The sequence below is a fragment of the Myodes glareolus genome, chromosome X (assembly GCF_982192425.1).
Source record: "Myodes glareolus chromosome X, mMyoGla1.1, whole genome shotgun sequence".
NCBI lineage: Eukaryota > Metazoa > Chordata > Mammalia > Rodentia > Cricetidae > Myodes > Myodes glareolus.
In genome coordinates, this window is record NC_142053.1 from 24944804 (window position 1) to 24957072 (window position 12269).

The 12269-nt window shown below is 39.5% G+C and overlaps 1 protein-coding gene across 3 annotated transcripts in view; it reads right to left on the reverse strand.

Annotated features, from left to right (window-relative positions):
• Positions 1 to 223: 223 nt before the first annotated feature.
• Slc25a14 (solute carrier family 25 member 14) overlaps positions 224 to 12269 on the reverse strand; it is a 37384-nt gene continuing 25338 nt past the window's right edge. For all 3 annotated transcript variants that reach the window (XM_048450365.3, XM_085684855.2, XM_085684854.2), the window contains 4 exons: positions 8872 to 8996; positions 6469 to 6604; positions 1974 to 2054; positions 224 to 654 (listed from right to left, as the gene is read on the reverse strand). In XM_048450365.3, coding sequence (XP_048306322.2) covers positions 613 to 654; positions 1974 to 2054; positions 6469 to 6604; positions 8872 to 8996 — 384 coding nt within the window. In that variant the 3' untranslated portion in view covers positions 224 to 612. The remainder of the gene's footprint in view (positions 655 to 1973; positions 2055 to 6468; positions 6605 to 8871; positions 8997 to 12269) is intronic.

Genomic DNA, 12269 nt, shown 5'->3' on the forward strand with positions numbered 1-12269 from the left:
AGGTGGCATCATGTGGACAAATTTGTGTTTTAAGAATCCCATCTCAGGCTGGGAGGTGGTGGTGCCGCCTTTAATCCCAGCACTTGGGAGGCAGAGGCAGCTCCCATAAATGTGTTGTAAGAGTCCAGTCTCAATTTCACAGTCACTTTCTGTGTTTCAGTTTCTAGAAAAGGCAACTTAGAGTTAGGAAAGAAGAGAGTAAATGAAGACAAAGTCAGAATGATTCAGCCAATAAATAGTTTAATGAGAACCAAGGTCTACAACATCCATCGCAGGACCTGTGCTGGTAGCCTTCTGCTGGAACCTGTCTGGGGATAACCAACTGCATTTAACCCACGTTCGAAAAGAAGGCCCTTTTGAATGTCACCCATCAGTATCCATCTTCACAGAAGACACCAATCTGGGGTCACACTCTCAATGTGAATACTTCCTCTTAGGGAAGAGGTGACACAGATGCATGAGCGACCTTAAGTCATCCTACTACTCTTCAATAAGAGGACCCTCCGGAGACCACTGGTTCTGGAAACGCATACGCCTTTGTCAAAATACATTAGGAACACAAAGGAGAACAGTAGAAAGGGCGGTAGTGCTGGGCTCATGGATTTTCAGTTCTTAGATCTGAAGCCTCTTGAGCTGCTCGTATGTAATAAAAAACTGAAAAGTGAGTCATGGAAGATTTCTGAGTTGATACTGAAATTTAAACCCATTCTGCCAATTGTGCATTGCATTTTCTTAAATTAATGTACTTTGACTAAAGGAGGTTCGTTTCAAAGACTTTTCTTAAGATGAAATGTGTTGGGCCAGGCAGTGGTGGTACACACCCTTAATCCTAGCACTTGGAAGGCAGAGGCAGGCAGATCTCTGTGAGTTCAGGACCAGCCTGGTGTACAGAGTGAGTTCCAGGACAGATTGGACTGTTACACAGAGAAACCCTGTCTTGAAAAATCAGAAAAAAAGATAAAATGTGTTGATTGCCTACTATTTTCCATTATGATCAATAGCACTGAGCAATGAAAATGATTATAATACAGTTATAGTTTTCAAAAGCAAATAGAACAAACACAACACAATACAACACACAATTCCAAAAAGAGAAAGAGATGTACTCTCTGCTCAGTCTACAGATTCTAGAAGGGTAGGGAATTACTTTTCAACCCTGCCAAGCTCACAAGTACACACATAGCACCACACACAGTATCCAGAGCATGGCTCTTTCCAGACAAGGCACTAAAGAATGACTGAAGGAGAGAAATGCACCCACGATAATAGAGTCCTACTTGGCTACGGTTTTTTTCACTTTACGAATGCTTTGTGTCCTGCTAGCATTTTCCAGCTATTTGGGTCTCACAAATATTTGGGTCTCACAAAAGCATGAAGTTTCCTGTGTGCATCTTCTATTGGTGTTGCTAAATTTTGTTTTATTAGATTTATTTGCTTACTTATTTGTGTATTTGCTGGGGAGGGCATGTGCCTTCCAGAGTGTGTACATGAAGTTCACAGGAAAACTAGCTGTGCTTGATATTTTGTTGCATTACATTTATTTGCTTATTTGTTTGCTTGTTTGCTGGGGAGGGTATGTTCCTGCCACAGTGTGTGTGTGTGAGAGTGTGTGTGTGTGTTTAGAGTTCAGAGGACAACTTACAGGAGCAAATTCTCTTCTTTCACCGTAAGTCCCAGAGATTAAACTCAGGTCATCAGGTATGGAGGTGAGCACCTTTACACACTGAGCCATCTTAGACATTTTGATTTAAAGAGGCATATCTGGCACATTTTTTTCTGTCCATTTAAGTGTGTATTTGCCTCCAAGGGAAAGTTGTTTCTCTACTTGGTTCCATTCACACTGGTCTTCAATGGGTTGCTTGAGTTTCTTATTTGCCTATAAATGATGTAATAATCAAAATTATCTCCCCATAACCTAGAATTACCTGGGACTTTGAAGCACTGGCTTGCATTCTCAATTTCTAAAAGGATACAATGATGTTCCAGGGTCCGAGTCGAAGCCAGTTTGGCCAAAATCCTTTATAGAGGGCAAAAAACCCCTCATGTTTCCACATCTGAGGTAAAAACATAACCAAAATAGTGAATTTCCTTTTCTTATTACATTTGACAACCATTTTCCATGCCCACTCCCAGCAACTTTGGCTAGTATGAATGGTCTCTTTTCTGAAGATATACCTCATAGTCTAAATAATTTGAATCTAAATCCATCAAACCATTATTCGATATTTATTTCCTGAGTACCCAACATATACAACACATACTTCTTAACTCTGGGAATATGACTGTAAATAAGAGCTGGGCATGGCAGCACATGCCTATAATCTTAGCACTCTGGAAGCAGAGAAAGTAAATCAGGAGTTCGATGCTATCCTTAGCTATATAGTGAATTTGGGACTAGCCTCGGTCCCTACATGAGACCCTGTCTCGAAACACCCTATTAAATGTAGTGGGTCACAAACAAATAAAAACAATTAGAAATAGGAGTTGTTGGGTATTATAAGGGAATTTTGAGGGAGTGGCACAGAAATAAGAGAGGATAATGCAGGATAATCGATTCAAGTACATTATATGAACATGTGAAATGAAATTGCGAGGAACAGTAACTTCTCAGGCAGTATGTCTGCAGTAACTAGAAATAGCTACATAAAGTGACAGCACACCTAAAGAACCCTGCCCTATCCCTGTCATCCATGTCCTTGTGCAGCTCTCATATCATATCAGGACTGTTGAACAGAGCAGAAATTAACACTGCTAGATTATAAAAAAAACATTTGATATATAATGAGGTGTCTATCGCCTCCTTTCTTGAATTATTCACTCTGACGGAGACCAGCTGTCATACCATGAAGCGAGGCCTACATCATAGGGAGCTGAAGCATTTAACTAACATCAATGAGTCACCTTTGAAGGAGATATGCTAGCCCCACTCAAGCCTTGATGATGACTGAAGTCTTGGCTGACGTACGGCCTCTTAAGAGGTCTCACTCTCGAATCACTCAACAAGGCTGCTTCTTAATTCATGATCCCCGAAAACTGGAAAAGAATTCTGTACTTTTAAGACCCTGAGTTTTAGAGTAATTTGTTACACAGCTGTACATAGCTTATACAGTCTGTGCCCCTACTGAATGTATACTCTAGTGTAGCAAGCAAGTACACACATTGTTTAGATAGATAGATAGACAGACAGACAGACAGACAGACAGATAGATAGATAGATGATGGATAGATGGACAGATATTGGTAGATATTATTATATTGATAAATATTGTATCCAGAAATAATAGATGAAGAAAACACCAAGGAAAGGAATAAGGACTTGAGAAAGTCACTTTCCTTCTCTGACTCTGTTTTCTACTTTTAAAGTTACTGTGACTCCATGGTATATTTAAGGTGAATGTTTGGAGGACTATGTGTGAGGAACAACATGAATTTGTGTGTATTGTGGTGCCCTGACTTAGATAGCAGAGGATCTCTATGTGCACCAAATGGTCTAGAGAACTAGATGACTGACTTAAGGTCAAAAGCTAATGTCATATGCTGAATTCTGCCAAAAAGTAGTTTATATAATAGACAAATATCTATGAGGTAATGGCAATATGTTGGGTGTTTTGTCTGATACTGAAAAATGTTGTTCTGCCTTTTCAGTGGTGAAATGAGTTTTAGCACTGTTTTGAGAAATGAACACATTTTAATAAGATAATGCTATGAGAAGCCAGATTAAAAGTATCTCTTTTCTCATCCTGCAAATTAAGAACCTAGAAATAAGTGTCTTTATTAATCACTTGGGGATGGGGAGGACAAATAATAACATAGTAATGATACTACTGATAGACAGTCATGGATAATACGCTTCTACCAATGGACCTACAGCAAACACTGAAACACTCAATCCAAAATTCATGTTTTAATTTTGAAAATCATCCAAAAGAAAGTTGAGATGCAGATAACCTAAAAACATATAATTAAATGACAAGAGACCTCAGAGATTATCCAATTATCATTATCTCAATTACCACACTAAACTCCTAATTGGTCTAAGATCTCCACCTACCAACTAAAATCAACCTTTAAGAATTATAAATCAGACTATACTACAATCCTACTTCAAAGTTCTCAGGTGGCTTTCATTCTAATTGTAAATGCTCTGTAGCGACCTCTAGGATCCTACCTGATTTAGACTCTGTCCCTGTCTGCAAATTCACTTCCTATGACTTTCTCTTCACTTACTGGACTCAGCCACACAATCCTTATTTTTAACTCTAATAAAGTAAAACTCATTTCAACTCAGGCCTTTTATAATCTGTTATTTATGAAATGGTTTTCTCAAGATTTGCATGTGGTCATCTCCTTCCCATCATCCAAATTATCAAAAAAAGAAAAAACCCCAGATTTTATAGGGGACATGGTTTTTGATGCTTAGTTTGATGTGTATGGGGAAGAGTACATAGTATTTGGAGATATTAGGCTTAAATTGGTGGAATTCTGTGGTTATAGGGAAGCGTTCTTGAGATCATTAGCATACAGATAGGTATATAACCAGAGAAGGTTCAGAACATCTGGTCACCAAATCCAAATCCAGGAAGTCATCTTTGGCACACCCTCTTCCCCACACCTCTCCATACCATCTCAACAAAACTCTATTATTCCAATTATTCTCAATGATTAAATTATTCTAAGTTATTCCTAATTCTGTCCCATCTTCTACACCCCCAGTCATACTGAGGCTCAGGCCTTCATCCTTCCTCACTCAGATCACCACACAAAACTTTTAATCACCATTCTTATCTCCAGCTCAATGGCTCTTTAAGTCAACCAGGTCAGAACTTTGCTGAAAATATAAATTCTCAGGTCCCATTTCTGATATGTTGAATTAATTCAGGTAATTCTAAAACATGTAAAACTGAGAAGTCACTGTCCCACCCTCATCCCCTTAAATTAGTGGTCCTCAAACTTGGATGAACACATAATCACCTGTGAAATACTAAAACTATTAATAACCCAGGTTCTGAGTTGACTGATCTAAGAAAAACATGGGAGCTGTGAAATTAATGAGTGATTCCAATGTGTACCCAAGATTGAGACCCATTATCTTAGATACTATTTCCATAAAGACAGAGTGACGTACTTAAAATACAAATGGGACCTGTTTAAAGCTCTCAGTATTTCCAAGCATCTCAATATAACCCAATCAACCTACAGCCACTGATATCAGGAAAGTATCAAGTGTATTAGTTAAGAATGCTTCCTTAAGCTAAAAAGTGTGAGTTTATTGCAGCATGCCTACTTGCTAACTGTAAAACTCTAAGGAAGGTGATCCTTCAGTGCCACAATATCTATCTCATGGGATAATGAGGAGAACTGAGTGACTGAATACATGTAAATCTCATTAGAACAGCTCCTGTCATACAACAAAGCATTCAGCAAATGTGAGTTATTTAAAATTCCCAAGTATGGGCCATAATTTCCTACCATAGATTTCTAGGTTTTATCACTTATTATGCTATACAGATTATCTATTTGTAACTGCCAGTACTTTAGTAATAGCTATAATTCCCTTTAGCTATTAAAATAGTACCCCATAAGTAACAAATATCTGTTCAGTGAAACTGATAACAGCAGAAAACCCATATGGCCTCTTCACATTTTATCCCTGAATTTCTTTCTTATAGTAAAATGTAACCAATACTTCTGTATACATTTATGATGTCCAACCCCAACAGAAATACTCAAGGCAGAATGTGATCAACAGAACACCCTGGAACTTAAATTAAGTATTGGGTTTTGAAGCTTCTTAAGTACCAGGACTTCTACTACAGAGTCTCTCTCTTATTTGAGGTCGGAAAGCACAGGATATAGTAAATCCTATTAAAATCTTTATTTTTGTGTATAGGTGTTTTGTCTGCATGCATATCATGCACCACGTGCATGCAGTGCCTATGAAGGCCAGAAGAGGGTGTTAGATCCCCTGGCATTATAGACAGTTGTGAGATATCATGTAGGCCTCTGGAAGAGTAACCAGTACTCTTAAGTGCAGAGCTATCTCTCCAGCTTCCTAATTAAAAAAATAGAATTTCATACATCAGTACTCATTTATATCATTTCTACCCCTCTTGCTCCTCTTCCAACTTCCCCTTCCATGACCTGGGATACATTAAATATTGATAGTAATAATTCTACACAGTGCTATTATATGTCTTATTATATATATATATATATATATACATACATATATGCATTATATGTATCCTGTATTTTCAAGCATTCAAATTGGAATAACATTAAAAGCACTATGCATTAGCAAATTTTCTGGGAGAGGTTATTTGCCTTTGAATGGTTCTCAGAGGCTACTAAAGATACACATAATGGTTGCTTGATGTTCAGAATATGTAGCAAGAAGAATAAAGAGTGAAAAAGGTCTCAAACATCAAAGAAATAAGAAACTGTAACCCAAACCCACAGTACACATACCTTTAAAATACCATCCAAAGTACCCTTGTAGAGGTCCACATGCCCCACTATTGCCCTCTGATTCATCATCCGCGTTCTCACCACGTCAACCGGGTTAGATGCCAGAGCCCCAGCCAAACCACAGGTAAAGCTAGAACTAAAAGTGAGAACTAATTTAGGAAGATTATCTCCACTTCTATCATTTGTCCACTTAAACAGAATTTAGGCCAAACGTAAAAGCTCTAATAACTCAGATCCATTAGCTAAAACCTGATATCCCTTCATTATACAGAGAAAGAAAATCCTTTCTAATGAAAGGCTGTCCCTTCACATGGATTGCCCTTGGAAGGGAGATAGGTGAGATCTCCTGAGTAAACTATGGGCAGAGTGGGGGACGGTAAAAAGAAGGGGATGGGGGATGAGAACATGAGGGAGTGGGATTGTCAAGTTGGGGGAAGGGTGAGGTTGAAGAGCAAGGAAAGAAATATCTCAATAGAGGGAAACTGGATGTTACGGAAATTCCCAGGAGTCCAGAAGGATGACCCCAACGAAGACTCCTAACAATAGTGAAGAGGGTGCCTAAACTGGCCTTCTCCTGTAATCTCATCGGTGACTACCGTACTCCCATCATAGAACCTTCATCTAGTAACTGATGGAAGCAGAGCAGAGTTCCACATCCAAGTACCAGATCAAGCTATGGAGTCCAGTTAAAGAGAGGGAGGAGGGATTATGAGCAAGGGGGTCAAGGTCATGATGGGAAAACCCAGAGAGACAGCTGACCTAAACTTGCAGTTCAGACTCTAGACTCACAGCTGGGGATCCTGCATGGTACCGAACCAGGCCCTCTCTGGGTGGGCGACAGTTTTGTAGCCTGGCCTGTTTGTGGGACTCCAGCAGTATGACCAGGACCTATCCCTAGTGTATGAGCTGGTTTTTTGGAGCCCATTCCATATGGTAGGATGCCTTGCCCAGCCTTGATGCGGCTGGGGAGAGGGGTAGGACATGAGACACTTGGTTCTACCTCAATTGAATGTGCCAGGCTTTGATGACTCACCATGAGAGACCTTACTCTCCTGAGGAGTGGATGGGAGAGGGCTTGGGGGAGAGGGAAGAACTGTGGCTGGTATGTAAAATGAATAAAACAAAATAAAAAGAAAGGTTTTCCCTTTCATTTTCATTCTAAAACTTAGCCTCTTTTATAGAAGAGATAGTCCACAGACCTAACAACATTCCTAGGCAGGAAGTGTCCTGTACTATTGATAAGTTTCAAAAAATTTTCTGACCACAGCATCATATGCATAATGCATTTAAGTAGCAGAATATCACAGCGCTTACACGATAAAGAAAATGTAAGATGAGAGCAGAAATAAACTTCAACCAAAAATAATGTGCTTATAGGAAGTACGGGGTGATGTAACTAGGGTTGCAGCTCAGTTCACAGTGCTTGCCATCCCGAACCCCACGGAAACAGGTTGTGCTAGTGCACACTGCACATCTGTAATCCTAACACTCTGGAAGGAAAAACAGGACGATCGGAAATTCAAAGTCATCCTTGGCTACAGAGTGAATCTGAGGCCAGTCTGAGATATATGAGACCTTTCCCCTAAAGTCAGTAGGTAAATAAAGTACAAGCTGTTTAAGAATATCATACAAGACAGGTGGTGGTGGTACACACCTTTAATCCAAGCACTTGAGAGGCAGAGGTAGGAGGAACTCTGTGAGTTCAAGGCGTGGTCTACAGAGAAACCCTGTCTTGAAAAAAAAAAACCAAACAAAAAAGAGTATCACACAAACATATAATAGGTCTGTATACTATACACAGCTCCTAAGTGGCCAGGTATCCACAGCAGCTGAAGGTAAGTGTGGGTAATGGGTAGGGGAAATATAATCAGAGTACTTCACATGCATGTTATGAATATGCACATGTTATGCTATTACATAATACAAATGTAAGAAAATGTCATACTGCAACCAGGCGGTGGTGACACACACCTTTAATCCCAGCACTCAGGAGGCAGAGGCAGGCAGATCTCTGTGAGTTCAAGTTCAGCCTGGTCTACAGAGCTAGTTCCAGGACAGGCTCCAAAACCACAGAGAAACTCTATCTCAAAAAAAAAGAAAAGGAAAGAAAGAAAGAAAGACATACTGAAACACATAATCTTATAAAATGAATATATACTAATTAAATAATGATAAATGTAAATAATAGGAAATGTCACAATAAAATACACTATTTTATATAATTAATATATAGCAATAACTTTAAAAGTATCAAATATTCAGAAGCCTTGAAGTATTAGCGACAGGAGACAAGAATTAAGACCATGCATATCAGTTATAAATCTACCTGAGGACATTAGTAAAAGAGGCTTTTTATGTTCAAGCTGCCGAACCCAGAGAATGAATTAAACACTGCTCACTTACACAAAGTGGGTTAAAATGGTGTCTCCCAGCATTCCTGACAGTATCAGGTGCTTCTTGGTAATATCATAAACTGGCAACTCTACTCCCACCACGATGGCAGCACGTTGAGCAGTGGGGACCACGCCCTACAAAATCAAGGTGATATCAGACACCTGAGAAATACAGAGAGTGACATATATCTTAAAGTGAACAAAAATGAGTCGATGATGGAAATTGCCAGAAAAATAAACTCTGAAATGTATAGTTCTTTCTTTCAAATTAGTGACCAACACTGGGATGTTTCTAATTCCCAGTCCACATGCTGTACTGCAAATAAAAGCATTCATAACTTCTAATGCACAGGAGACAAAAGAAAAATTGATAAAATATGTTAAGTAAAACTTCACCATAATTAAACACTTGCAATTTAAAAGATACCATGAAGCGAGTGAGGAAATAACCCACACAATAGAGAAATACTTGAAAATCGTAAAGAATTCAGTCATTAGAAAAATGTACATCAAAACCACAATGATAGGCAGGCAGTGGTGGTGCGCACCTTTAATCCCACACTTGGGAGGCAGAGGCGGGTAGATCTCTAAATTTGAGGCCAGCCTAGTCTACAGAGTGAGTTCTGGGATATCCAGGGCTACAAAGAGAAACCCTGTAGGGGGAAAAAAAACACTCACAATGACATGCCATTTTACACCTCAAGGGATGACTGCAGTCATTCTTTTAAGTAAAATAGGAAGTCTTGGTAAAGGTGTGAGGAAACTGGAGCCCTCACCACTGCTGATAAGTGGATAAAAGCATGGCAAACAATTTGTCATCTCCTCAAAGCATTAAACAGAAAATTACCAGATGACCTAGCAATTCCATTCATAGATATACACCCAAAAGAACTGAAGGCACATGTTTTTTGTTGTTTTTGTTTTCCAAGATAGGATTTCTCTGTGTAACCCTGGCTGTCCTGGAACTCACTCTGTAGACCAGGCTGACCTCAAACTCACAGAGATCCACCTGCCTCTGCCTCCCAAGTGCTGGTATTAAAGGTGTGCTCAGCCACTGCCTGGCCTGAAAACACATTTGCATGCAAAAATGTACATGGCAATGTTCATAGCAATAGCTAACATTTGACTGAAAAGCACAAAATAATCAAATGTTCATTAACTAATGAATAGATAAATGAAAAATATAGCATATGCCCAAAATGGAATTGTTATTTGGCCATAAAACGACGTGATATTCTGAGACTCAGGGCTTAGCTCAGTGACAGAGTATTTGCTTAGAAAGAGAGGAGGGAAGGAAGGAGAGGGAAGGAGAGTGTGCATATCTACTCCATGAAGATTAACATAATACAATTCCACTTGGATGAAATATGTGAAGTAAGCAAGTCTATATGGATGAAAAGAAGTGTAGTGGCTTTATAGAGTTCTGAGGATTGGGGCTGACAGGAATGACTATTAGATGGTAGGGAGTTGATTTTTAATAGTGAAATTTTCTCAACTTAGACAATAGTGATGGTGGCATAAATCTATGAAACCACTTGATAGAACTGTATATTTTAAAGATAAAAATTTTTAGAGTATGTGAATTTCCCTAAGAAAGCATTTAGGAGAAAATACAATCATAAAGGAAAAGTCACTGAAGAGGGCAGAGTTCAGTAGTAAGGTGGCAAGTCAGACATTTCCTTCTATAGGACTCCCAAAATAAGAAGTCGGGGCAACAATGGGGAGCCTGTATGACGAGGACAGAAAGAGAACATGAGGAATCAAGAAAGAGGTGAAAAGACAGTCAGAAAGATGCAGAAATACAGAGCGGTGAGGCAAAGAGACCCAAGGAACAGTTTACAGCTCCAGCCCCATCAAGAGGGTGGGAAATTGACAAGCAGCAACCACGCATAAGCAGTAGAGTCCAGGCAGCCCAAGTAGCAGCTAAGTGGCAGTCCTATGAGCCTTAAATCAAACATGGAGATCTGGTGTGACGCTGAGTGTTCCTGGATTGCAGGCTAACAGGGGAGAAGCAGTTCACTGCATCACTCCCTGAATGTTGGGTGTAATAATCAGGTGCCATCTTGAGAGGGGGCCCATTGTTTGATTGAGCTATTCTACATATCTGAAAAAATGGGAAATCACAAGCTCAGGAGTAGGGATACCTAAGACACCTAGAGATACCCTGTCACAGTGTCTGGATGGAAGATGCGCATCAGAAGAAGTCACATAGAGAGAGAGAATTAGACACAGTCCTACTGATTTTTAGTGGAAGGAAATGTGAGGCATGGAAGATGAGGAAAGAATTTGCTCCCATCCTCTACAGTGAGCAGCGATTCCTGTCACCTATGGATTACATCAGAGACTGAGAACTCTAAACTCTTACAGAGGACCTGAGTTCAGTTCCTAGCACCTACATCAGGTAGATCACAACTGCCTGTCTTCCAATTCCAGAGGGATCCCCTACCTCTCTTTGATGTGGGGAGTCCCCTCTGTGTGCTGTGATTGCCATTGATGAATAAAGAGGCTGCCTTGGCCTGTTGATAGGGCAGAACTTAGGTAGGCATGGAAGACAGAACTGAATGCTGGGAGAGAGAAGGGCAGAGTAAGGGAGATGCCATGGATCTGCTACTGGAGATAGACGAGCTTTGTCAGTAAGCCACTACCACGCGGTGATACACAGATTAATAGAAATGGGCTAAATTAAGATGTAAGAGTTAGCTAATAAGAAGCTAGACCTAATGGGCCAAGCAGTGATTTAATTAATATAGTTTCTGTGTGGTTATTTTGGGGTTAAGCAAGACAGGCGGCCGGGACGAACAAGCGGGCCCTCCTCCTACACTACTTTAACCTCCAAAGGCATATGCACTCACGAACACATACCCATACATAAATATATACAAGTATACATAATTAAAATAATAGAAAAAATTTTAAAGATAAATAATCATGAATCCTTAGGAAAGAATAAATTTTGATAGAGCAGGTAAATAAGAATTAGGAGAGAAGAATCAAACACTATTAACTTTTTAAATGAGGCAATGACTAAGATTAAGAAGGGACAGAAAAGTATATATCTTTGCAACAACATTTTTTTTTCTTTTTGAGACAAGGTTTCTCTGTAGCTTTGGTGCCTGTCCTGGAACTAGCTCAACTCACAGAGATCCACCTGTCTCTGCCTCCCAAGTGCTGGGATTAAAAGCATGTGCCACCACCACCCAGCTGCAATAACAATCTTAAATGCAAATGGTATTAAGTCACTACTTTAAAAGCCACAGACTGGCTATAAGAAATTAAAAGAATAACAACACTCACGGCCTAATTGTTTGTTATCTGTAAATGATTGCCTCATTAACAAAGACATACTGAGACTAAATGGAAAGTAACAAAAAATGATATTCAAAGCAAAGAGAATCTGAAAGCAAACAG